The 25,708-nt window shown below is 52.6% G+C and overlaps 10 protein-coding genes; 7 read left to right on the top strand and 3 right to left on the bottom strand.

Moving 5' to 3' along the window:
* Window positions 1–97: 97 nt before the first annotated feature.
* On the bottom strand, window positions 98–1,048 carry RCC_06664 (related to PDR16 protein; the record flags this gene model as incomplete). Its single annotated transcript, XM_023771927.1, has 1 exon — window positions 98–1,048. The coding sequence occupies one exon, from the start codon at window positions 1,046–1,048 to the stop codon at window positions 98–100; it is 951 nt and encodes a 316-aa protein (XP_023627695.1).
* A 1,196-nt stretch (window positions 1,049–2,244) lies between these two features.
* On the top strand, window positions 2,245–2,916 carry RCC_06663 (uncharacterized protein; the record flags this gene model as incomplete). XM_023771926.1 has 2 exons in its annotated part: window positions 2,245–2,393; window positions 2,442–2,916. The coding sequence occupies 2 exons, from the start codon at window positions 2,245–2,247 to the stop codon at window positions 2,914–2,916; spliced, it is 624 nt and encodes a 207-aa protein (XP_023627694.1).
* A 416-nt stretch (window positions 2,917–3,332) lies between these two features.
* Window positions 3,333–4,681, top strand: RCC_06662 (related to geranylgeranyl transferae type II alpha subunit, putative; the record flags this gene model as incomplete). XM_023771925.1 has 2 exons in its annotated part: window positions 3,333–3,455; window positions 3,539–4,681. The coding sequence occupies 2 exons, from the start codon at window positions 3,333–3,335 to the stop codon at window positions 4,679–4,681; spliced, it is 1,266 nt and encodes a 421-aa protein (XP_023627693.1).
* Window positions 4,682–5,537: 856 nt separating this feature from the next.
* Window positions 5,538–6,074, top strand: RCC_06661 (uncharacterized protein; the record flags this gene model as incomplete). Its single annotated transcript, XM_023771924.1, has 1 exon — window positions 5,538–6,074. One exon carries the CDS (start codon window positions 5,538–5,540, stop codon window positions 6,072–6,074), a length of 537 nt encoding a protein of 178 aa, XP_023627692.1.
* A 1,063-nt stretch (window positions 6,075–7,137) lies between these two features.
* RCC_06660 (uncharacterized protein) lies at window positions 7,138–7,798 on the top strand (the record flags this gene model as incomplete). XM_023771923.1 has 2 exons in its annotated part: window positions 7,138–7,180; window positions 7,233–7,798. The coding sequence occupies 2 exons, from the start codon at window positions 7,138–7,140 to the stop codon at window positions 7,796–7,798; spliced, it is 609 nt and encodes a 202-aa protein (XP_023627691.1).
* Window positions 7,799–12,151: 4,353 nt separating this feature from the next.
* Window positions 12,152–13,891, top strand: RCC_06659 (uncharacterized protein; the record flags this gene model as incomplete). Its single annotated transcript, XM_023771922.1, has 1 exon — window positions 12,152–13,891. One exon carries the CDS (start codon window positions 12,152–12,154, stop codon window positions 13,889–13,891), a length of 1,740 nt encoding a protein of 579 aa, XP_023627690.1.
* Window positions 13,892–14,430: 539 nt separating this feature from the next.
* On the top strand, window positions 14,431–16,229 carry RCC_06658 (related to n-carbamoyl-l-amino acid hydrolase; the record flags this gene model as incomplete). XM_023771921.1 has 3 exons in its annotated part: window positions 14,431–14,696; window positions 14,903–15,101; window positions 15,156–16,229. 3 exons carry the CDS (start codon window positions 14,431–14,433, stop codon window positions 16,227–16,229), a joined length of 1,539 nt encoding a protein of 512 aa, XP_023627689.1.
* Window positions 16,230–16,500: 271 nt separating this feature from the next.
* RCC_06657 (related to malic acid transport protein) lies at window positions 16,501–17,834 on the top strand (the record flags this gene model as incomplete). XM_023771920.1 has 2 exons in its annotated part: window positions 16,501–17,036; window positions 17,090–17,834. The coding sequence occupies 2 exons, from the start codon at window positions 16,501–16,503 to the stop codon at window positions 17,832–17,834; spliced, it is 1,281 nt and encodes a 426-aa protein (XP_023627688.1).
* Window positions 17,835–18,310: 476 nt separating this feature from the next.
* RCC_06656 (probable molecular co-chaperone STI1) lies at window positions 18,311–20,137 on the bottom strand (the record flags this gene model as incomplete). XM_023771919.1 has 2 exons in its annotated part: window positions 18,311–20,006; window positions 20,067–20,137. The coding sequence occupies 2 exons, from the start codon at window positions 20,135–20,137 to the stop codon at window positions 18,311–18,313; spliced, it is 1,767 nt and encodes a 588-aa protein (XP_023627687.1).
* A 518-nt stretch (window positions 20,138–20,655) lies between these two features.
* RCC_06655 (related to membrane bound C2 domain protein (vp115)) lies at window positions 20,656–25,264 on the bottom strand (the record flags this gene model as incomplete). XM_023771918.1 has 3 exons in its annotated part: window positions 20,656–22,283; window positions 22,339–25,009; window positions 25,061–25,264. 3 exons carry the CDS (start codon window positions 25,262–25,264, stop codon window positions 20,656–20,658), a joined length of 4,503 nt encoding a protein of 1,500 aa, XP_023627686.1.
* Between the last annotated feature and the right edge of the window lie 444 nt (window positions 25,265–25,708).

Here is a 25,708-nt window from a genome sequence, read left to right as displayed (position 1 = left end):
AATCAATAGTGAGAGTATGTTCGCAAGAAAGATTCTGGGATGAAGCATATAGAGCGCAGCCTTCGTCGTCAACCATTTCATAATGACCGCTCCTTCTCTAGCAGGATTCATTCTCAATCACACAAGCCACCATGGTCAGATTGATCCCAAATCCATCATCAAATCTCCCTCCACCCCTAAGGTACTCTTCCGATTCCCCCAGCCGCTTCCCAGCGGCCTCCCATCTCTTTACATATTCCCCGCGTCTCTTCCCCGCCTCCCCCAGAAATTCATCCCAGTAATCATCATCGAGTTCGAAATCCAGACTTCCTCCATGATCRGTCCATAATTGGTCTTTTGTAATGTAGTGACTAGCTTCTCGATTGAGTTTGATCTTTTTCTTGACAGCAGGATCGATGAACAATCGCATGATTTTCCAGAGGCTATTGAACCACCACGGGATGGCAGTGGGTAGGATTGCTAATCCCAATCGTTCGGGATTATGTTCTTGGAAAGCGGCGATGTAGGCGCGGAGTTTGGTCATTGAGGGCATGAGAGATCGCGAAGCACCTCTGAGATCGATGATCACGGTGATGCTTTCTACCCCGGGGTGCATCATATCGATTGCTCTTTCGGTCATGAAGAAGAGGTGGGATAGGTGTACATGTGACAATTCCGGGGTATCCTTCAGCAGGTTGTAGTACAGACAAGGGCGTCCAGTCTTGTCGTAACCCAGGGGAATCAGCCTGCCAGTACTGAGTTCTTCGAGCATGGGTCCTTCGGCAGTGAGATCATCGATTCGCTGTTCTCTCCGCCATAGAATGGTGGCTTTGAGGCGGGCGAGGCTGTGCTCGGTGATCCATTTGCAAGCTCGCAAGTAGCGGATCAGACATTCTCGCGTTATCCATCGGCGTTCGTGTTCAGCAAGCGGAGAACCATCGAATGATTGATTCCATTGCGATGCCAGTCCTAGAAGCGTATCGTATTTCAATTCTTGCTCGGCCGTGAGAGTTGGGCCTGGGAGGATTTCTATCAATGGCTCATCGTGGACATCCATCGAAGTCTTCATCTCGTGATGTCTTCCGGGTGATGGACAGCTGTTGGTGCGGACGAGGGTGGGAAGAGTGGATGAGGAGAGAAGTGAATGGCCATGCAACCTACTGGGGATGTTCGGGAAGAGATATTTCGACGTCTCCAAGGTACCTCGACCTCTCCAAATTGCGACTCTGCAATGATGGCGCTYCGACACAGACTGACATGGCTCAGAGTCGGACTGGAGGTGCGATCGTCGGTGTACCACATCGATTCCTTTCATGTGAGTGTCGGATCAGAGATGTTTGGACTGCTCTGAGCGAGTCCCGAACGGTGACGGTGGGTGGTGAGGGACCACTTGCAGGCAATGATAGGCATGTGACTGATGAGAGAAGTGTGGAAAAGTGCCAAACCTTGCTGAGCGGAAAGAATGGCGCGTGCAGCAGAGATGAACACCTCAAACTCTATCAAGCAAATTTCCGCCAATCCAACTCTTCCCACAATGTCGACATTTCCGTGGACCGAGTGAAGAGCTCATCGTTGAGTGCAGCAGTGAGAAAACACACCACCAAGATATTCGTCATATGCCTCTCTCATCAAGATATGCATGGCAGGCAAAGAGATGGTGTAGTCGACTGCTCTTCACAGCACCAATAATACACTACGGGTGGATTCCCGCTTGTAGCGATCGAGTGTCATCGAGAGGTAGCGGTAGGCCAGACATCCAGTGTCCCGAAATCACATTTCCCAAGCGCTGAGCTGCTGTACCTATGGCTGGGCTGGTTGTGACTTCCACGTTCGTTCGTTCCTTCCAACAGCTGTGGTTGTTGACACGGGGAACAGCGCCGGTGTGCCGCCCGGCGTCACTGCGGGAGATCGACACGGGTAGCCGATCTCGTATATCGTATCGCCAATCGTCCTCGATCCACTGTTCACACCAGGGCAACAACTTCTGTCTCACTGCATGACCATGCAAGGTCGACGCCGGTCTTTCCATCTATACACAGACCACATCTATGATGTCGGAGTTCATCGCGTCAGATGCAGATTCCGCCTCGGCAAGTATTGGAGAGCTGGAAGAGGCGGTCTCTGAAGGCTCGATACCTTACCGTCTTTACARTTCTCGCTCAATGGAATCATGTGCCTGCGATGCTCGACCACGATGGAGCCATTCAGTCAAACCTAACGACTTCTGCTCTCCTTATCGCCCTTCATGACAGTAGGTCCGACATCATGTCGCTTTTGTTGGCCGTGAGCCACGACAAGACATTCCCGATCAAGGACGCGATTACTGTCGGGTCTCCTTGCAACTTCGACGCTTTCCTCTGGAATGGATGGGATATCGACCAGCAGGTGGAGATGGATGGTCCGCCTGCTCTCGGGTGAGTTTGGCCTCGACCCCGTTGTTTTGCAGAAGTTTATGGTTACAGATATGCGGTCCGTAACAAAACCCTTGTGACATGGTTTCTCGCGAACGGGGCGAATCCAAACGCTGGTTCCAACTATGATAACGCCTTTTCCAGAGCTGCTCTTCTCGGAGAGCCAGAGGTCATCGAATTACTACTTTCCCACGGAGCCAATGTCGACCACGGGCAGGTCCTCCATTGGGCTGTCGAGAGACAACACGATGCTTGTGAGGTTGTGAAATTGTTGATGGACCGAGGTGCACCACTCCATCGTCTCGAATACGATGGTACTGCGCCGATGTGGTCGGTTCTTGGTCTCCGATCTCGAGGGCTGGGAAGCCCATTGCACAACGCTATTGCGCAAGGGAAAGTAGATGTTGCTTCTACGCTTCTCGACGGCGGAGCTGATCCAGACTTTGTGGATACGAAGGGAAAGACCTGCAGAGATCTGGCGCGAGAAAGCAGCAAGACGGCAGCATTCACGCTCCTAGGGCTGTAGAACAGATGAGAGTCTAATTGATCATCAGTTGACACTCTTCATTACCTTCGCCTTGTCCTTGTATGCGCATTCATGCAATGAGCGAGGCTTACGACGGATTTTATGGGCGCTGATAACATCTAAAGGACGGTGAAACTTATTGTCACCAGCTCTCCTTATAATGAATCGGCGCAACGCTCGCTGAGAGGCACCTATAAGTATAAAACATGAACAGCTTCTCGGAGAGCTAGAACGTCCTATCGAGAGGATGTCTTCTTTATTCGTGCTATCGTACAATCATCAATACTGAAAACCAAGGCATAAGATCTTGCCATGCTGTGGGTAGGACGGCACCCTTCAATTGCTCCCGGCCCTTGATGAGCACTAGGGCACTCGGAAAAGCTGTTGTTCCGTTCCGCGACTAAGCTGATGGAATAATGCAAGTGAGTGACCTGAGATCATCGCGTGACGCGTGCCCTTTCCACCATCACATTTCCTTACCTCGCCGCGACACACACGCATTAAAAGTCGATAACAACATCCACTCGAGCATGGCCAGTGTATGTATCAGTCAATCAAGCAAGCAAACCGCAAAAAGGTGAAGAGGAAACCAGCTCGCTAACCCCGCCCCCACCACCYCCAGCACGGCATTCCCCGCGCCGCACCGGACCAACAATCCCAGAAATCCGCAGCAACGCYCGCCAAAGAACAAAAGACCATATCCGAATACAGATCGCTCGAATCCCGCGTCTTCACTGCCATCCGAGCCGGCGAATACACCTCTTCAACCCTCTCCCTCCTCTCGGCCCTCCTCTCCACCAACCCGGAATACTACACCGTCTGGAACTTCCGCCGTCGACTCCTCGCCCACACCTTTGCCCATCCCGATGCCTCAACCCCCAGTGAAGCGGACATTGCCGCCGCGGAACAAGCCCATCTCACCCTCCCTCAACGAGAAATCTCGCAGCTGATAGCGGAGGATCTGAGATTTCTGATCCCGCTGTTGAAGCAGTATCCGAAATGCTATTGGATTTGGAATCATCGCGCGTGGTTGCTGGCCCGAGCGACGGAATTGCTGCCTACACATGTCTCGACGAGCTTCTGGGAGGGGGAATTGGGGTTGGTGGGGAAGATGCTGGGACTGGATGGGAGGAATTTCCATGGCTGGGGATATCGTAGGACTGTGGTGCTGGAATTGGAGAGGTTGACGGGTAAGAGTCGGGCGGAAGAGGAGTTTGCGTATACTACGATGATGGTTGGGAGGGATTTGAGCAATTATTCCGCGTGGCATTGTAGAGGCGAAGTGCTGCCCAGATTATTGGAGGAGAGGCGGGCGGGTGAGAGAGAGAGGAGGGAGGTTTTGGACGGCGAGTGGGAGTTGGTCACAAGGGGATTGTGGACGGATCCGTATGATGGGAGTCTGTGGGCTTACTGGAGATTCCTGCTCGGTGCTGTTGTCGATGAGGATGATGTTGAGGGGAGTAGACGGAAACCGAAGATCTTGGATCCCTGTGGGAATGATGAGAAAGAGCATTACCTCCGACAGGAATTGGAGAATGTGAGGGAAATGCTGGACGGTGCAGAGGATTGCAAGTTCATCTATCAGGCTCTCTTGGAACTGGCACCACAGTATGCCAAAGTCGCAAAGCAGACGTCTGATTCAGCAAAGGATGAGATGTTGGCGGACAAGGAGGAGATGCAGGGATGGCTCGCCCAGCTGAGAAATATTGATCCTCTGCGAGCTGGAAGATGGAATGACTTGGGTAGAAACCTGGGCTTGCAATGATCAAGACATGAAGCACGAATTCCGACACGCCGGAATGACAGTACGATCCACCTTGCGCTGCGAACAAATGGCTCGCGATTCAAAGTCGTGGCGTGCTTTAGTGTCCTACGACCAGTAACCGCCTGCACTTGCGCATGTTGCACACGTCGGTCGTAAGACACTTTGCATGGGTGCTTCTGAGACACGGTGGACCTGCTCTGATGGCTTCAAAAGACCCAGATTTTCTCTCCTACTTCTTTCTTTTCCTCTTCTCACACATCTCGCACTCTTCTCACACATCTCGCATTCAGTACAAAAAGCTCAACGTATCCTGCTCCTTTCGCATCTACTTTCTACAATTGAAAAGCTCGACATCTTTGGCGTCGAGACTATGCCTGTTCTCTCACCAACTCCRTCTACTGGAAGCCTCGACTTCGTTGACTTCCTCGAAACTTTCGACACTTCAGAGACGGCTCTTGGCGGGTGTTCTGGGAAACACAATAACGATGAAGGGGATGAAAACGATGCTGCCATTGGCGTGGTTGATCCATCAGCGTGGTTACTACAGCAGCTCCCTTTCCCGTGGGGGTTGCCGGACACGTCCATCTCGTTCGACCAGTAATTCGATGAGTAAGCTCGACCCAGTACTCCCGTCTCCTGTCTGCGCACATCATTGCTAACACGCAGCAGTTTACGTCAGAAGTACACCTCGGTTCGTCTCACTTTCGAGCACGGCTGAGATCCGGTGCTTAACCTGAAAGTATTTTGGCCACGCTCCGTGCTCATTCAGCATTCGAGCTATTTCCGAAAAACGTTACAAAAGTCCAAAAACACCAGTCGCCCTCGCCTGGAATTCGATCTTGACGAGTATGTCCCAATGCAGGCCTTCCTGCTGTGGATGGACCTCGGTTGTATTCCCGTCCTGAGCGCCCCCGTCCGGAAAGCCATCTACGCCCACGGGCGTCGAGTCTGTGCATTCAGAACTCTCGACGACCGCGAAATTCCCTTTCGCGGTGCAGAACATTTTGCCTTGTGGAACTTCGCTGCGTCTCTCGGGGCTCCTGATTTCCAGAATGCCATAATGCGTCAGCTGCTCCAGACTCTTGACGATGAGAGTGAGTTTGGCATGCATGAGCGCTGTCTTCTTGACCTCCTTGACCGCATATGCGTGACTGGTAGACGAGGCTCTACAACGATGTTGCGTAGAATGGTGGCGTACAAGGCCTGGTTTCTTCTGCAGAGTCGGCGCTACGAGTCTTTTCATGCGTTGCACGGACTTGCTGGTCCTGCGGCCTTCGGCGAGGCGGTCGACTACCTCAAGACATACTACCGAGATCACAAGGATTCGTCGGACATTGTGGAGAATGTCGCGTGTCTGATGAATCATGTTGAGGACTTCATGGTGTCCGTCTAGTATGGTTGCTCCAGCAACTTTGCGAGCACTAGCTGCTATACTGTCCGGGGGTGCTTTGACGTGCTACGGGGTGTTGATACGATGAAGCGGAACGGGAATGGAAAATTACCAGGGTTGATATCAGGACAGGATATGGGTTGATGTTTCTTTGGGTGCTTGCTTGTACTTAGACCCGTTTGGCTAGATTTATACAGTTGGGTTTAGCTCGGAGCACTGATTTCAACTGCATTCTAGTCATGACGAGTGGCGTWCAGTTGGAAAGCGCGGCGGGCTTTGGGAAGTACTTGGGCACATTGGTCGTGAGACAGCTTGCCTGGGTGGTTCTATTTTCTGTCGAGGAGTTTGTGGTTCCTGAACCTTAGGCTTGATGACAAGTCTGGAACCCTGATCCTCCAAATTTTGGCGACAGTGTTGTTATAGGGCAAAGGTGACGGAATCGAGAGGGATGTTCATTAGGTTGGTTTGGATATCTTTACTTCGACGATGAGAGTATGTACTGTGAATATGCTTTAGTTCACGTCTGTTACTTTCCCCCTTCCTCGACAACGAGAGGTTACTCATAGCTTGGTTAGAGTCGTTTAGTTCACTCGGGTCTGACTGCACAAACATCGCTTATCAAATATCAATCTACCTCTCCATGTTTACTATCTCCCAGGAGGATGCTTTTAAAGCGTACTTCACTGCCAATCCGTCTCCAAAGACCTGCTCGTAGCGTCTCAATCTATCAAAGTCCACTTCCAGTTGCTCATTACTCGATCGAACTTTCGATGGCCGAATAGAATCGCGTTGATCTTTCTCGCAAGGAGACGAACCCCCGCGTTGGCGATATRCACATTCGAGCCTCAGATCTCACTTGTCAGAGGGCTTTGTCTACTCATGGATATTTCTCGAATGCGGAGGTGCAGTGAAGCTCTGAGACATGGTCCTTTCCCGTATACTACAGTTCTTAAAGAGCGGGCATCCTTCTCAATTATTTCGTTTTCTCAATCACATCGGAGTCTGCTCTCCAAGAGTTAAGTATTTCCGACCTTTCATTCTAGCCTTCAAAGCTAGAGCAGACGATATGAGGCAGCAAAACCACGACGACGAATCCGGCAAGAGACCGGGTATGTGTTTTAAAACAGAGATCGCTTGCTTGATACTGACATGCATGTATAGAGACACCGGTCCCTTCTTCACGATCAGCGGGCACACAAACCACGCTATCCACTCCCGCAGCTCCACTCCGCAACGCTGATGACGCTGAAGAAGTCCCCTCCACACAGAATACGCCTTTATCGCAGAGGCAACAGCAAGATCAGTCAGTTGATCCAATAAAGGAGACTGTCTTTGCATCGATCCCTGAGGTTGTCGCGCCAAACCAGGGCATTCCAAATGCTCACTACCCACCCAGTGCCACGAATGATCAGCAGCCCTTGAGTGATCCTACTCGAGTTCCAGAATCCAGCACTCCTGAGAGCAGCTCAGGCGACAATGACATTTCTGCTTCACAAGAGCTGATCAGCCACGACGACGATGGCCAGCTCGRTCCATCGGAGGAACCTCCCTTGATTTCATCAGTCCCAGCCCCAGACACGACGGTTAACACAGAGGCCCTGCAGCAACCCTCACAAGACGACAATGATGTTTTCGAAGCTTGGGCCGAAAGAGACGTGGCGATCGAGATGTTGGATGCACACGCAGCGAGAGTCAACGCTCTCCTCCAAGTCCAACTCAAGGAGTAAGAACAACAACAAGCCTTGATTTTCTCAACGTACCTCTCAACTAATTGACGGCAGAATCCTTCGACACCCCGATACCGTCTATCTGAATTTCTACTCGGACGCCCGAATGCCAGGAGTTCGAATCGCAGCATCGCGGTCAGTGCTTCGAAAAAACTCCAAGAAATTTCGCCACATGCTTGAGAAACATAATTCATTGACCTTCGAGAGCGATTTCCAATTCCCTACTGCCATGTTCCTCTCATGGACACTAAACGGAGAACTCCCGACCATCAGCGATGAGCTGAAGAAAGCACTTCACAACCATGGTCGACGCGGTCGAGGTTGGAAACCCATCAAGCACTACGATGATATTCCTCTCCCTTTTGAGGGAGCAGAGCTAGTTAGTCTCTGGTGTTTCGGCCACTTGTTCGGTGCAGCAGATTTCCAGAATCATGTGATGCGTAAAATAATACGCCGCGTCGACAGGTCAGCAGACTTTGATAACATCTTGCACACACTCCAGGGCTGGCGAAAGGACTCGAAAAGATGGACCGCTGCGCACCAGGCATTTTGCGGGATTTTCGAGAGAATCCTGGCTCACAAGGCTTGGTTCTTGCTAATTCAGGGAAGACGTGATGATAGGACCACTATTCGTGACATCATTGGCGCCGAACTTTTTGAGCAGGTTGGCGAGATCTTGAACACCAATCCTGAAGACGGGGTGAATGGTACGGATGCTCGAGAGAGGAGCTTGTGCTTGGTGGATTGCGTTGAGGAGTTCATGGTCCCTGGAACTGAGGAATGGCCTTGACCTGAACTTTATCTGTCACCTGAATAGAGTGTTGTCGATAGTACGAAATGTTTCTAGCGCCAGGATTGCAGAGCTCGTCAGCGATGGAAGACATAGTGCGCTGCACGATTCTGTAGCACAGGCCATAACATTCCAACTTCGGATCGTCACTCATCATGATATTGTGGTTTTGGGGACAGCATCGAGCCATATCCGACTGGATGTGGCTTTGAAACAGTCATCAGGAGTCAGGACTGGACGTCGGTGGTCTCTTATGCAGGTGCTCAAGTTTCGCYTGAGCACAAACGAGGCGCTGTGTCTCATGTCTATCGCAGCAAAAGAAACTTGTTTCGCCTTATCTTCTTCGTCATGGTCGTTCGTCGTGGTGTGCGATGGAATGGATATTTTGGCGGACGCTTGCGGAGCAGGACGAGATGGCATGCCAAGAATTTCGGTGCCTTCGTGTGACAGCATTTCTTCTTGGCCGTCGCTACGAAGCTGGTGTTGTTTCAGAGCTTGTCGCCACATCGCGAGAGCAGCCGGGTGTGTTGGGGTAGCTCACGTGTCGTCTCAGGTCTGCTCTGGTGCGCTCGAATGGCGGGGGCTCTCGACATCACGTAGCGTTCGACATCGCCCGATGCATCACGGAACAATCGATGACGCTGAGATGCTGTAAGGCTGTGGCTTCGTGAACGTTGCTTATCTTTGTCAATTCCTCTGGTTCAACGGCCGCAGACCTCGTCGTTGAATGCAGGTGTTGTGTCTTCATGAGTTGGATGGAATTGGAGCGAAGGAGTGAGGTCAGGACGCTAGTCGGCACGGTCGGAAGCGGAAGCGGGACGAGCTTCCGCGACCGGAGAGTGGACTTCAGTCACCTCACCTCACTTTTCAGGAGGTACGGGGACTGCGAAGCGCCATCTTCGATGGACAAATTTCATCACCTATGACATATCCCGCTTGCCGCCCGGAACAGGCGGCCGCGCCTGCTGAGCAATCAAGTCGGCACTCTCCTATACAGCGGATCGGCATCCCTGCGTCCTCGAACCGTTCATCGTTCGCGCGCCTTCATATGGAATGGCCAGACTCTTGCAGAGCTGGCCGGACACCCCGTTGTGCTGATCGCTCTTGCCCGGCAGAGCGCCATCTTACTCTCCGCTCTGAAGCCGCTTCAGGGGCTTCGTGTCTACAAATCACTATTCCAGGACGGCGGCAATCCCACCGCGGATGCAACGCCTGCCAAGCGGTTTGCAGTTTGCAGGTGCAACGGTCTCGTCGCCACGAGTCTGGCGACTGCCTGCCATGGATTGACACAGCGCAATCAACCGCTCATCATTGCCATTGTACTGCTTCTGGAACCAGGGAAACTGATTGATCTTGCCCGTGGCATGTCTCACAAATGCAGCCGTGCCATCATCTTACCACAGTAAGAAGACCTATTCCTAGCCTGAGACATTTCTCGGCCGCGGAAATTCTGGACCACGTCGCCGAGTCTAGACTCTACAGCCGCTCTACCAGCCATCGATCTGACTTGCCTCTTGGATGACCAGAAAAGGAATTATTGCCCATTCCTCGTCCTTGAAGAGAAACAAACGTGTATACGATAGCGGCAGCAGGAAGCAAGATTTTCGCCCACAGTGATAGGCACCAAGGTCTCCTCATCAGTAAATGCCGCTGATGGGCAAAAATCAAGAATGCCGAAGGCCTGAAGGCGAGGGTGAGAAGTCAATCAAGCTCATCGCAAAGGTTCGCATGTCTTCTTGCCTACAATCATTATGAGAAAGGACCTGAAGGGAGTTTGAGAGAACTATCGCAACTACATGGCTCATGCGGTCAAACGAATGGGCTGAGAAACTTAGATTCGAGTGCCTATTGYTCAAAAGGTCATGTATCCGCTTCTCGAGCAGACGGGTTTCTTCTCTTCCGTATGGTATGATGTTAGCTGCACGTTTGACGGTGTGTATGCACATCTCAATGATCCRGCGAATCGGCAGAGGCAATCTTCACCAATCTTCTCTCCACGTCCAGCGCATGGCAAGTGTGTGACTCGGCGCATTACATACTGCGCTCAGTTTGAGACATTCCATGCGCTCAGTTTGAGACATTCCATGAGCGGCTGGACTTGTTGATCCTGCATGCCTTGCGAAACATCGCATGTACCGTTCCACGCTACTCCAACATGACGGCCTTTCATACAAGGGCGACGTCATTTTGGCAAGCCGAAGATGTATGAGGTCATTGTATATTCGCGGTGGCAGAGGCTGAAACCTTTGGACATAGCTTACACGAGGCTGGTTGACGATCAATTTTGATGAGTGGTATAGCACAGTATTCTGCTCCTCGGACATGGGGACGGTCTCGATGATGGTGGCGCTGAAGCAACAGCTTTGCGAATTGATTCACCTTCACGCGGAAATTGGAGCGGTCTAACCAATTCGCAGTGAAAGTCATCAAGCTGGTGTTCGCGGCTTTGCCTGGTGCCAAGCCAATTTGGCGAAGACGGATCCAGAATTCTGGCATCCCCACCACCGCCGATCTCTCCTTTCAATCTTGCTTCTTCGTTGGACAGACACGTGCGGACCAAGGCGCATACACGGGGAAAGACGGTCGTACCAAACATACCGCCATGTGCGCTCGTCCAGGGTGCATCAGAAAATCTTTCGGCCGATCGGTACAGGTTACGAGGCGTCGGGGCGATTCCTGACTTTCGACGGAGCTGACTCCACTTTCAACGGGTACGGGATTGCCTGCCCATAGCCGCCCACGGCGCTCAGTACGAGCTCAAGTTCACGACTCCGAGCTCACGGTGTGGCAGGCTCTCCTTTCCAGAGGCAGACGCCGCACTTCCCCCAAAGCTTGGACGCGTTCGCCTCGCGGTCGGTTCTGGAGCGGTATGACCTACCATCGTGCCTAACGGATTCCACTCACTACACCTTACCGGCTTACCAATCTGTCAGCGACCGTAACACACCTGCGTAGAGTCATTGCCCTCTTCCAAGGCTTCATGTCTGTGAGGTGTGCGGCCAAATCATCATTACCGCATGAGTATAGAAGCTGAAAGGATACCAAACTTCATGGAATTCCTTGCGTATGTGCTTATGTCAATGGCCTTGCCCTACCATAATACCATGCATCCGTTCACGCAGGGTTTGATTGCGAGTTTAAACCGCGGTCGGAGCTCCACTATTCGAACCGTGCCACGACGTTCCCACCGCGCGTACCAAAGGTCCTAACTTCATCTTGCGGAGGATTCTACCCTGTATGCATGCAGCTGTCCGACTCGCAGATCATGGGACCCGAATATTGACAAGATTAACGTCCTCGTCGAAATATTCGCTTAGGATCGATCGGTATAGTTGCACGGAATGAACACTCGATGCTCCATCCAATGGGCACAGTCGAAGCCTGAGCTCAGGCCATGTCGGGCTCAGGCCATGTCGAGTTCAGGCCATGCCGTCTCAACTTGGGCACGGTGTGTATAAGTATGCTGTCCTTCGCCAGTGTAGAGTTGGAATCAGTCACTCACCCGATCACCTCAATCAACACTCCTGAGCTCAATCCAGACTTCCAGCCGCACCAACATCAAGATGCGTTCTTCTCTCGTGCTCGCCAGCGTTGCTGCTCTCGCTTCTGCGACCTCGAACTCTCTGGATTGTTCTGGCTACAAGCGCCAGGACTTGGGCTATGCGGCCATCAACGCACCAACCGGTGGATCTTGCCCATCTTTCATCCAGCACTCGATCTACGAGGATGTCACCGACAAGTCCAAGTTCGATCCTGAGCGATGCATCCGTGATTGCGAGGAGACGACTCTCTACAACAAGAACAACCTGGACGGCCGTGCTGTCTGCCGCTTCGTCAACACCTACATTCTTGTGAAGGATGGTGAACTCAAGGGCCAGGTCTGCGCCATGTACACTGCCACTTGGGACAAGTCCTACGCTACCAACACGGGCTACACCGATCACGAGGGTCACAAGATCTCCTTCTGCGACAGCTACACTTACAGCAACGAGCAGAACCCCGGTGTTCCTGGCAAAGACTGCAATGGCGCCCCAGAATCCCCTCCCCAGTACTCCCCTCCCCAGTACACCCCTCCAGCTCAGTCAACCTCGTCCTTGTCCTTTTCGACTGTGACCAAGAAGACTACTACCACTGCGAAGGTTACCACCACTTCAAAGGTCACTGCTACACCAGCCACCACCTCCAAGGCTACTACAACCACTATGAAGACCACAACTACTACTGCAAAGACCACAACCACCTCAATGGCTCCAGGTGGAGGCAATGGTGATGAAGGGTTTGAGTGCACCGGGCTTTACTCGCAGCCAGAGTGCTGCTCCGTCGACATCCTCGGCGTTAAGGCCCTTGATTGCACACCTCCAAGCTCTCCATCGAACATCTTCGCCTCTAAGGCAGAATTCTCCGCTATCTGTGCTGAGGGTGGTAAGACTGCTAGCTGCTGTGTCCTTCCAATCGCTGGACAGGGTCTCCTCTGTGAGTTCCTTACAGGCCCGTTCATGCCNATCTGTGCTGAGGGTGGTAAGACTGCTAGCTGCTGTGTCCTTCCAATCGCTGGACAGGGTCTCCTCTGTGAGTTCCTTACAGGCCCGTTCATGCCTACCAAACCTGGCAATGGCGAGGAGGGTCCCGAGGAGGGTGGTAACGAGGGCGGCAACGAGGGTGGCGACGAGGGCGAATTCGAATGCTCCGGACTTTATTCCCAGCCAGAGTGCTGCGCACTCGACATCCTCGGCATCAAGGCCCTTGATTGCACGCCTCCAAGCTCTCCATCGAACATCTTCGCCTCAAAGGCAGAGTTTGCCTCCATCTGTGCTGAGGGTGGTAAGACTGCTAGCTGCTGTGTCCTTCCAATCGCTGGACAGGGTCTNAACATCTTCGCCTCAAAGGCAGAGTTTGCCTCCATCTGTGCTGAGGGTGGTAAGACTGCTAGCTGCTGTGTCCTTCCAATCGCTGGACAGGGTCTTCTCTGCGAGTTTATCACGGGCCCCTTCATGCCGACCAAGCCTGATGCTGGCATGCCGACCACACCTGACATGCCGACCACACCTGACTCTGGCATGCCGACCACACCGGAGACTGGCAGCGGAGGTAGCTTCGAGTGCTCCGGACTTTACTCTCAGCCAGAGTGTTGCTCACTCGATATCCTCGGGGTTGCTGACCTCGATTGCAAGCCTCCTAGCTCCCCATCCAATGTCTTTGCCTCCAAGGAAGAGTTCCGCTCCATCTGTGCTGAGACCGGAAAGACTGCCAGCTGCTGCGCTCTTCCTCTCCTCACCAAGGCTTTGCTTTGCGAGAACGTTTAAGGACTTCTTGCCCGACTTGGGAGTGGACAACAAAGTGGTGGTTAAAGTTCTTGTGATGATAAATAGATTCGGTGGGAATGGTTTTGAGGGATGAAATGGTTATATGATGCAGTGTTTAGTTTGCGCAGTGTTTAGTATAAAAAGTGTTTACCTAGTTTGAATGGCACTTTTTCAGACGTTTCGATTCGCAGGCCTCTCACATGTTTGCTCGGCTTCCAGCGCTAAGCGCTCGCATTCTGATGGAGACAATTGGCCAAGTCCAAGTCCAGGCTTGACCTATCCATTCTCCGCGCGGCCTATCGTGTTCCCTCGGCTTCGTGGAAGCGATGGTCTCCACCCGTCGACTTGGTTCAACAAACACACTATACAGCCACAGCCTGCTGACTTTCGCCGATCTCTAGCGTCGCCACTGCGCGGCATCGTTTATGTTGGGATTGTCAAGATCTTGTAACTTAGTCGATGAGGTCGAGTCCTCTCTGCCAAGCCTGAGTTCCAGGTCCGAAATCTGACCGCAACCGTGCACCTCTTCCCACGCGAAAATGACAACCTCGACTTTCCTTCTCTCCCGACACGTCAAAGCCATCGCCGCGCCATCTCTACGACCATCTCACACTCTTGCGTGGAGATCCGTCGGGAATCGCACGCAATGGCGCAATGCGAGAGCCTTCACGAGCTCGTCTCGACGCGCTCTTGCCGTAGCCGAGATGACTGAAGAGCATTTTGCTGCTCTACGCGTCAAGCAGGACAGGCTGATGAACGACATTCACTCCACCTCTGAATGGGGCAAGGGCGAACCATGGGGCAGGTAAGACCACACCTCCCACACCAAAGTCAAACTCATGCATCCTGATGATACCCAACACATGCCTGCACTCTTTACGAGTGATGATGAGACACAATCAATCAATACTAAGAACAGCCATCTGACTACGATGAACCCTCCACCTTCGCCTCACAATGCCAAGCACATTACACTGYTGGATCAAAATGCTGACTGCTATGCAATTTTAGTGGCAAGACAGAGATTGGCATGGCGCGTCTATCACTGTCCGACGCGGACAAGCAGGCCCGTGACTGGTTTACAGAGACGACTCAGGCTATGGGCTGTACTGTCACGGTCGATGCCATGGGGAACCAGTTTGCTGTACGCAAGGGCCTGAAAGACGGCTTGCCTACGTATGCTGGTTCCCATCTAGACACACAGCCATCCGTAAGATCTTTTCTCTCCATATTTCTCCCATCACCATCGCTGACCTTTGCACAGGGCGGCCGCTATGATGGTATCCTCGGCGTTTGTGCTGGTGTRGAGATGCTCAAGACCTTGCATGAACATCAGATTGAAACCACTTATCCTGTAGGCGTAGTGAACTGGACTAACGAAGAGGGAGCTCGCTTTCCAATGTCCATGGTCTCATCAGGTGTCTGGGCTGAGTCTATTCCTCTCGAGAAAGCCCACAATCTGAAATCCGTAATTCCCGCCAACGATACTGCTACCATGAAATCCGAGCTGGAGCGCATTGGGTATCTTGGCTCCACTCCGGCGAGCTACAAAAGCATGCCGATGGCCGCACATTTTGAGCTCCATATCGAACAGGGTCCGATTCTCGAAGCTGAGAACCGCCGTATCGGTGTGGTGAAGGGCGTTCAGGCCTACAAATGGTTCACGCTGACTGTTAGCGGGCGTGATGCGCATACGGGCGCGACAAGCTTTCAGCATCGTGCCGATGCTCTGCTCACAGCTTCGAAGATGATTCTGGCCAGTCATCGCATCGCGCACCGCCACAAGGCGCTGGCAAGCACTGGCATTCTCACCTTGAAGCCAGGCTCCACAAATACAGTCCCCGGTCATGTTCAGTTCAGCCTGGACATTCGCTCCCCTCGCAACGAGACCGTCGACGAAGTCGAAGCTGAATGCAAACGCGCCTTTGAGCAGATTGCCGAAGGATCGGATGCCGAAGGTGTCAACACTGGTTGTGCAATCAGCGAACGCTCTTGCTCGGTGGAATGGCGGACCGATTTCATCTCACCTGCCACATACTTCCACGAAGACTGTATAAAATGTGTTCACGACGCCGGGAAAGATCTTTGCGGCGAAGCTACCGTCAAAGGTCTTGACATTGGGAACTGGGGCAAGTTCATGACTAGCGGTGCGGGTCACGATAGTGTGTACGCCAGCAAGCATTGTCCGACATGCATGATCTTTGTGCCTTGTCGAGATGGTGTCAGCCATAACCCGGCGGAATACTCGAGTCCTGAGGCTTGTGCCGATGGAACCAATGTTTTGCTTGGTGCAGTGCTGCGATTTGATAAATTGAGATCGCAGAGGGGAAGTAGCTAGGCACGAATGATGAAGCCACTCCTTGCCTGAACGAAACCCAATCTATTTTCCAACCTCAGCTGTTCATTTGATACGTCTGCATTGATTCCTTCTATTCTTTCTCTCCTGCATCTACTTCGTGAGGTGGTGTTACTTGATAGATAGCAGCATCAGAAGTTCTTGGCAAGAAGACCCTTATACTTCTACCCGCTATATCCGATCCGCTGCTGACTACCTAGTTACTGTGCATCTCGTTCTCTTCATTCGCACATTCCACAACATCGCATGCTCAATGGATAACAACGCAGCTGTAGCTGCACCTACAAGCCGAGGAAACCGCCCTCCTTCCGGGAAATTGGACAAGCAAAAACCAAAAAATGACAAACCTTTACCTCCATCCCATATCCTCTCGAAGAATGACCAAGGCTTTCGTCGTATAGTTCGCAACTTTTCACCTTCCTGGTTCTCCGCTACAATGGGAACTGGAGTGGTCGGCGTTCTCCTCCATGCTATCCCATGGCAGGCTGCGTGGYTCAACTACCTCTCAATTGCATTCTTCATCCTGAATACGATCCTTTTCTTCGCTGCTTTTGGGACTTCTGTGGTGAGATATACTGTCTGGCCAGAAATCTGGGTTGTCATGATTCAGGATCCTGCCAACAGCCTCTTTCTCGGAACGATTCCCATGGGTTTCGCAACGCTGGTGAATCTCTGGATTGCACATTGCGTTTCGAGATGGGGAGAGTGGGCTGTTTGGGTGGGTTGGAGTCTTTGGGTGTTGGATTCTATCGTTGCTGTAGGGGTTACAGTCACATTAGGCATACTACTGCAAGTGATTCTGAACATACATACCATCTTCACACACTGACTTTTCACCTCAGCATGTCCGCCCATCATCAACGTTCCCTGGACAGCATAACCGCCGCCCAACTCCTGCCCATAGCAGCAACAATCGTCTCCTCCGCCCTTGGCTCCAGCGTAGCCCAGATTCTCCCTACAACTCACCCAACTCTCATCCTCGCCACGATCCTTGCAAGCTACATAATGTGGGGCATGGCCGTCCCTCTCGCCTTCTCGATCCTAGTAATCTACTTCCAACGCCTAGCTCTCCACAAACTGCCGCCTCGAGAAGTCATCGTCTCGGCCTTTCTACCTCTAGGACCTCTCGGCTATGGCGGCTACGTAGTCTTGAATCTCGGGAAAGCATGTCTCAAAAATCTTCCAGTCGATGGAAGTGGACCACTGGACGGCCGCACAGTATATACCATTGGGTTCATCGTTTCGTTGGTAATGTGGAGCCACGGGCTGCTCTGGTTCGCATTGGCATTGGCGAGTATTTGGAAAGCACATCCTATACCTTTCAACATGGGCTGGTGGGGTTTCACGTTTCCATTAGGTGTGTATGCGCTGAGTACGATTCTTATTGGGGAGGAATTGCCTTCCAAATTCTTTCGCATTTTGGGGACGGTGTTTGCTGTTGCGGTGGTGTTGCTCTGGGGTTTAATTGCGATTAGGACTGCGAGGGGTGCTTGGACGGGGAAGTTGTTCCACGCTCCTTGTTTGGCGAATCTGAAAAAAGGCGAGATGGTGATTGAGGAGGAGAAGGGAGTTTTCGGAGAGGGTTAGGGTTTGGGTAGTGATTATATCAGATATATCAGTGCAGCGTGTTACTATGTATTACAGAGCTCATTTGAGGCTCTGAGAAGACACATAATGCTCTTTGCGGATCAACTGGCAGTATTCGGGAGGTCTTGCGAGGCGTTGTTGGTGGATGATAATACTTTGCACTTCATCGGAATTCCCCTGCGAAATTTCTCCTCGTAGCATCCTTCTCATTCTCAAGTCACCCAAGGAAGCCACCAAAAAAGAGACACTCGACCCGATCCACTTAGAAGGACAATCGGTTTACAAACGTGCATTTGAAATCAGGATCAGCGACTCTGATTCTAACATTTAATTCCGCTTTTGTACATTACACTATCAATTCCTCATCACTCATTTATCAGAACAGCAAATTGAAGGAACAGCAAGAGAAAGGTTCATCGCAAACGCTATGCCCATCAATAACAGCAGTCATGCATCATACCCTCAAACATTCCCCCCTATCTTCCACCCATACGGATGACACCCGCAGCCATCAACTTCTGCACCTTCATCGCAATCGCCGGGTTCTTCATGTGATCCTGCAGAGCAGCGGGGTCGCCCTTGGCCTGCTGCAGAATGCTCTGCATGACAGGGTCTTGCAAGATAGCCATGATATCCGGGTCGCGCTGGATGCGCTCCTGAGCCTGCTCGTCCGTCTCGCCTTCGCGGGCGGAGAATTGTGCTTGAAGGGCCTTTTGCTGCTGCTGCTCGATCTCGCGGGCGTTCTTACCGTCGATGTCGTGTTCGGAAGCTTCGGCACAAACATCCAGACACTTGTTGAACTCCTTCATCAGGAAGAGGGCTTGTGCTTTGCGGAGGTAGGCGCGGATGAAGTTCTTGTCGCGCTTGATCGCCTCGTCGCAGTCTGCAACGGCGGAGGGGAGAGTGAGTAGCTTGATGAGGCAGGCGGCGCGGTTGGAGAACCCGCGAGGGTCGTTGGGTGCGCGCTTGGTCATCTCTGTGTACGCATCCACCGCGGCAGGCCAGTCGAGCTCCTTGAACTTCTGGTTACCCAGCTCGCGTGCCTCCTCAGCCTTTACGGGGTCAATATAGGCGTCGCGCTCAGATGTGATCTTGGTCTTCTCAGCAGCACGAAGTTTGGCAAGAATCTCGGGTGTGCGGTGCTCGGTCAGAGAGCGGTTGTAGTACTCGACAGCGTTGGTGTAGTCTCCCTGCTTCTCATACGCGGAACCCATACGGCCGAATGCTTTGGCGATGAGCTTGAAATCGGCATAGACTTCACGACCGTACTCGATAGCTTGCTTGCAGGTCTCGATGCAAGCAGCGTAGTCGCCCTTTTCGAAGTGTGCGGCGGACAGGTTGGTGAGATAGGTGATGTCCTTGTGTGTCTCCCAGGCCTTGGTGTAGTGTGCGATCGCTTCGTCAAAGTTGCGCTTCTTGTAGTTCTCCGTGCCCAATGCCTTCTCCTTGTCGGCCTCTGCCTTGGCCTGCTTCTTCACAATCGCCTCTTCATCCTCGGGTTCGGGTTCTGGCTCGGGCTCAGGTGCCTTCTTCTGCTCCGTTGGCTTGGGTCGACCAGCATCTGGCATGTCCACATCCTCTCCATCCCCATCGTGCTCCGCCTGAAACTTCTTTGCTGCAGCGTCCGCATCATTCGTCGCCGCAAAGTTCATATCCACACCCATCAGTACACCCATGACCTGTAGGAAGCGCGGATCCGAGAACATGTCCTGCTGCATCGCCTGCGGGTTGTTCTTCATGTTTTGTAGCTTTTGCATGAATTCACCGTCCGCTAGTAATCCACTCGTCTTTGGGTTTGCCGCGAGCTTCTCAATCAGTTTCGGATCGTTGAACATGTTGCCCAGGCCACCGCTGGGATCGATGCCATCGCCACGAGCCTCTTGCTCGATTGCGCGGTTGACAGCCGCGAGTCCACTCTTAGCTTGTGCGTTGTTGGCGTCTAGCTTCAGCGCCTCTTCGAATGCCTCGACGGCGCCAATGAGGTCACCGGTTCCATGAAGAGCTGCACCCTTTCGTCCCCAGCCCTTGGACCAATCTGCCTTGAGCTCAGTTGTCTTGGTGGCCGCCTCGAGCGCTTTTTGGTAGTCTTTGAGCGAAGCGTAGGCGCCAGAAAGGTTGGAGTAGAGGACGTGGTTTGATGGGTCGACGCCAATGGCTTCGCTGAACTTCTCACTTTGTCACATCTCGTGTCAGTATCGTTGTGAGAACGGGAGATAACTTCAGTCCACTTACGCAGCGCCTTGGAAGTCCTTTGCAGCAAATAGCGCATTGCCCTCAGCTTTCAACGCATCTGCGCTCGCCATGTTTGCGGTGATCAGGAAGGAAGGTTCAGTGGTTATTCGACTGTACTATGATTAGGCTGTAGGATTTGAATGGCGAATTGAATTTGCAATCGTTGTGGTGGAAGATGGGAGGAAGGTGCAAGTTGTCGAAGAAAGCTTGTAGCTCGCTCGAATAGAGCTATCGAATTCCTATCGAAACTGATAGAAGGACCTTGTTCTAGCCTGATATTTCAGGCATCACTTTGTAAAACATAATCAATTACGCTCCATCATGGTATCTATTCGCTCCCTGCGACCTGCTAAAACGCAGTGAATCGCAATACATCAACAAATGATAGTGTTCATCTCTGCTCGCTCATCTCCATCTCAGTCTGCACCTCCGAGCCTTGGAAGATCTCCAGACTAGGCTCACGCCCCGACCAAATCGAGGAGGTGGAGAAATCGCCTTGCTCCTTCACCACAGAAGTCCCACCTTTCGACAACACCCTCCTACCGCTCACTCTCCTTAGTAGTGATCTTCCCAACGAAGGCTTTGGCTCCTAACCAGTAGCCCCAGGCGTGACGCTCCTCTCGCGCCGACTCATCAGCCGACCAAAACTCTTGTGCTTCTCCCTAACGGGGCTCTCACTCGGCGCCGCCAAAGACATCATGTCTGCGGGAAGGAACGAGGTTCGCACGGTCACAACTCCATTACCGACCTGGATGGTCTGCTCACCTCCACGAGACTGATCGTTGAGGAAGAAAGGCGCCTCACCAAGAACCTCATCACGTCCAAAGGACTTGTCGTTCTTGACCACCACCTTGAACTGCGTCGCGGCATTGCATTGGRACTTCTTCTCGCCCTCGTAGGAGGCTTCGCCATCCTTGGCTTTGACGGCCTTGGTGTGGAAGAGCTCCTTTGGACCGGTTTTGGTCTCGGAGAGTACGTGGACTTCCAGCTTGGAGTCGTGCTCGAAGCCCGAGGCATGAAGGACGCTAATGGTGGCACTGCCCATTTCACCCGTGGATGCCGGGCTTAGCGACGTGCCACCGAAACTCGGCTTGCGACCATGAGGCGTTCTGGGTGCGGCAAGTTCCGTTGTGTTGGTAACGTAGCCGTCAATGGATGTGTTACCATTAGCGTGTCCATTCAATGTCTCCGGGAGACCACCCGCTGACTCCATGCTGGTAGGACGCATCTCGGCTAAACCACCAGTTTCCTCATCATCGGGGACTTCGTGTTGAGTGCCACTTGGTGAACGCTTGCTTTTGAAGCCGCGGCCAACAAAGGATGCTCCCTTGAAGACATTTCCTCCTACGAACGTGCCGACCTTGCCGACACCCTTGACTGGAGCGCCGATGATCTTTCCAGGCGCCGCGAAAGTGCCTGAGAAGGTAGATGAGCCTTGTCGAGAGCGAGTGATGTAATCGGGCTTGAACACCATCTTCAATCTAATCGCACCACTCTTGCCATCAAGGTTGAGTACCACCTCCTGCGCTTGGAATGGCTCGAGAATGCCCAGGTTGATAGCAGTACTGCCAAGGAGGTCGGCCTTGTCGCCAAAATCCCAGTCGTATACATCGACTTTGAATTGAGCAGCTGTGCGGCTACGGATAGGAACCTCAAAGTACTCGTTCCAAGACGGATGCAGAGTCTTCTTCTGCTTGTTAGTCTTGTACACTTCTTTGCCATTAAGCAGGAATTTGCAGTATGGATCCGAATAACCGTTTCTGTCTGCAGCCGGGAGATCTGCGGCATCGAGAACTTCGACCCGAAGGTTGCCTTGGTTGTTGAACGACTCACTAGGGTCGAGCTGCATCTTGACCGGCAGGAAACGCATCGACACAGTCACATTGCTAGCGTGACCATGCTCATCCTTCATGGTGATTACTGTAGGTGTGTACAAGCATCGCTTCAAGGTGTCGACCAGCGGTCCGGAGAGCTTGGTCTTGATGTCGTTGTCATCTTCGTCTTTGATGTCCGTGTCCGATACCAAGCGTAATGTGATGCGGGAGAGGTCCAACTCGCGTACCATGGCGTCTCCAGTCTCGTTGAAGGTTTGCTTGCGCGACTTGATCTTGGCACTGCTCCAAGCTGGGTACTTCATGTCATCCATCAAGACCTCGAGATGGACTCCTGCGTGGGCCAAGTCGGCTTCATGAATTGTGAACACAATGAGACCAGATTCTAGGCAAGTGTTAGCGTGTCTCCAACCCTCAATGTAGCATCGTAGCACGCTCACCATATTGTGCAAGATCTTCTACACCAATCCTGACTTTTTCAACTTCGGCACGGTGAACTTCTTGAGCCTCTGTTTGTTCTTGCTCATTCGCGCTGAGCGTCTTGCCCATCTCAATTTCCTGCGTGGTGGCACTCTTGATACTGCCAGCCGTGCCAGAAGCGCTGCTGCGTATGACGCCTGGCGTTGACGCTGCACCCTCAATGTTCTTCCGCGCGCTCTCACCACTAGTGCGAACCTTGTCCTTCTCCTCATCTTCCGGGTCGATAACGGCGATTGTTGGATAAAAGGCCACAGTGAAATTGAGCGTCCCTCTAGGCTGACCGGCACCAATGCGTACCTGCTGTGAGAGTATCTTGTCTTTCGTGTCGCACACTGCATACTCACCGCTCGGGCCTTGGCGGATGTACTCTTCGACGGGAATATCGATTTGACCCATGGTGCGATCCTTGCCWACATTCTCCTCGTCCATGACCTCCACGACAAGCTTCTCGCGTGTGGAGTGCACTGGTACGTAGAACACTTCGTCCCATTCGGGGCTCAAATTGTTCTTGAAAGTGACGGTTCTGCCCTTTTGCACACCTGACAGCATGACCCTTGTATATGGATCAGACTTGCCCACCGTATCCAAGTTCTTCAGGTCCCGCGCGGACTTGAAGTGGAAGCGCATGACACCGATAGGATCAACGTAACCATTTCCACCTGCGGCGCCCGTGAGTGCGACAGGCTTCCACTGCAGCGTCATCTTCGCGCGTCCCGTCTTGCAACCTGCGAGATTGTACCACTCCTGGCCCTTTTCTGTCAAGTCGAGCAGGTCATCCAGCTTGAWCTGGTAGGACGCTAGGATTGGATCCGCAGCCAAATCACGATCATCCTTAATCACAAGGCCCAACTTGGCCTTCTTGCGGTCAGTGATGAGCAATTMCTTTGCTGCGTTTGGCCAGATGGGGTTGTTGGTACGCTTGAGCTTCTGCGAGATTTGCACCTCTTTGCCGTTGAGCAACAGCACGGCGTATGGGTTGAGCTGTCCAATCAAAGACTTGCTGCCGTCCAGGTCCTTGGCTTGCTCGACAACAAACTTGGCAATACCTGTCATACTCTCTGGTGGTGGCTCCTCGATACCACCCTCGAGCTTGCGGMCTTCTAGCACAGGGAAGAAACGAATGTCGGCCTGAACAGTACCGCGTGGTCGGCCATTGGCAAGGACTTCGAGTCTGTGGTTTTCGAAATCGGCTCCGCCTTCCAGCTGCTCGAGGTTGAACGTAGCTGTGCCCAATTCCTTGTCTTTGCGATACTCGTTGTAGTCAAACAGAGAGATGGTCAACGGCTCTTTCAAGCTAGTCAAGATCACATTCACAGTCTCGTTCCAGCGCGGGTTTGCGTTCTCATGCACAGTCTTTGTCTTGCCGAGTGCTTCACGGTTATTGATCGAAACCACTGCATACGGATCTGGCGTGCCGGAGAACTTGTCAGGATTCTTCAAACCCTGCGCTCCGTGGAATTGAATCTGCAGCACACCGATAGCCTGGTCGACGGGCGAGCCAGCAAGCATCTTAGCAATCTCGATGGGGAAGACGTTAGGATCGTACATCATCGGCGCAAGGTTGGCGTGAATCATTTCCTGAATAAAGCCTTCCAGACCGGGAATGAAATTGATATCAAAGCCGAGAGTATCGCCTCCAAGCGGTTTGCACACGTAGTCCAGCTCTGGTCGTCCCAAGAAGCAGATTTCAACTCGATCAACGAATGGATACTGCAGCTGGAGTTTCATCTTCACACGCATAGTACCAGAGAAGGCCATGTCCTCCACGATGACATCAAGACCCTTGGAGATCATGGCTTTACCGATGCGGATCTCAAGCACCAGCTTCGGGTTGATCTTGTTCTTGATTTGCGTCTTGGTCAAGTCTGCCACATCGTTTGGTGTGAAGCTAAACTTCCAGTCCATCATGACGATATCGTCCTCCTGTCTTGGATATGTTTTGACGTGCTCCATACGTGGTGGCTTCGTTCCCAGCGTGAAGGACTTCATTCTCATGCTGTCAAGGAAAGCAGGGGTGGACGTGCTGAGAACTTGATCCACCGTTCCGATGATCGTCTGGCAAAGAATGGGAGCGTAGATGGGCCAGAATTTGGCCATGAAGTTGTTCATCCAGTCCAGGGACTCGACATCCGTCTCTAAACGGTTCTTTGCAAGCTCGCGATTCACGTCATCGCGGAAGTTGCGTCTCACGCGGCGGATGGAAGTTCTGTAGTATGTCGCGCATCCCGCCATGATGATGAAGACCCATCCCAAACCACCGCCCAGCGTGGCCACTGTCCAGGAGGATAGACATGCGAGGATGATGATGGCGGTGTTGTGATACCAATCCCCGAAGAACTTGTCATCGAGCTTGCCCTCGAGCAAGGTCTGGTGATCCAGCATGGTGCCCTCGTCGTCCTGGTCACCCGGGTTCCCAAATCTAGGCGCCCATCCAACTTTTGAGAACTCATGCTCTTCGTCCATTGCGGGAGACGCATTGCCATTTGCCTGGTCTTTCTCCACCAACGAGGCCGTACTGATGGCTCCGGCTTTACTGGGCGGGGGAAGATCGTAGCCGGCGTCAGGGCCATCGTCTGCGTCAGTGGCCAGCGCGGCGGTCTTGTGCTTTCGGTGTATTTGCTGTCCAGATCGCTGCGAAAGGTGTCAGCTAATGATGATGCACCAGATTGTTGCGCTCGTTACCTCTTTGGCAGCAGCAGCCTTTTCCGCCGGGGTGGCATTGGGATCAAAGGTAAAGGCTGCTGCACCGCCGGCGCGGGCCTGGTCAATGATGGCTTTCTCGGCATCGTCGGCGGTGACATTGCTGTTGGGATCTCGTGCTGCATCAGCGACACCCTCCGCCTTGAGCTCATGCTCATTGGCCGCAGTGCCCTGCATGCTGGCCATGTTTATGAGTCCCGTATGACGGTGATGGTTTGAGATGTCGGGTTGGCAGAACAGCGAAGGCCAAGCCTGTCAGGAGCGCGAGCGAGCTACCTATTCTATGGCGTCGCAAAGCTCAAGCTCAATGCAGCTCACAGTTTGAGGTGTGTTTGAAATTAAATGACGCTGTCGCCGGGTTCGAAGTGTGAGGATGTTAATGAAAGGGAGGAGCCGAAGGAGTGTGATCCCTCTCCCGCACGAGATCAAGGAAAGATGGACGTGGGTGAATTGCTTGCTTTGCACATGCAGGTTCTAAGACAGCTTTGCTTGCTGCGGGCTGTGCTCGACGTGACGAGGCATATCGTGGCTGTAGCGCAAACGATGGCATGATCTGACGACACACACGCATTATTACGTGTTATCCTAAAGCATTCTCTGTCCTCCGCTCTTGGACTTCACATTGAAGTC

Source organism: Ramularia collo-cygni (assembly GCF_900074925.1).
Source record: "Ramularia collo-cygni strain URUG2 genome assembly, contig: RCC_scaffold10, whole genome shotgun sequence".
In the NCBI taxonomy this organism is placed as follows: Eukaryota; Fungi; Ascomycota; class Dothideomycetes; order Mycosphaerellales; family Mycosphaerellaceae; genus Ramularia; species Ramularia collo-cygni.
The sequence above is the reverse complement of the archived record's forward strand: the minus strand, read 5'-3'. Positions and strand labels throughout refer to the sequence as shown.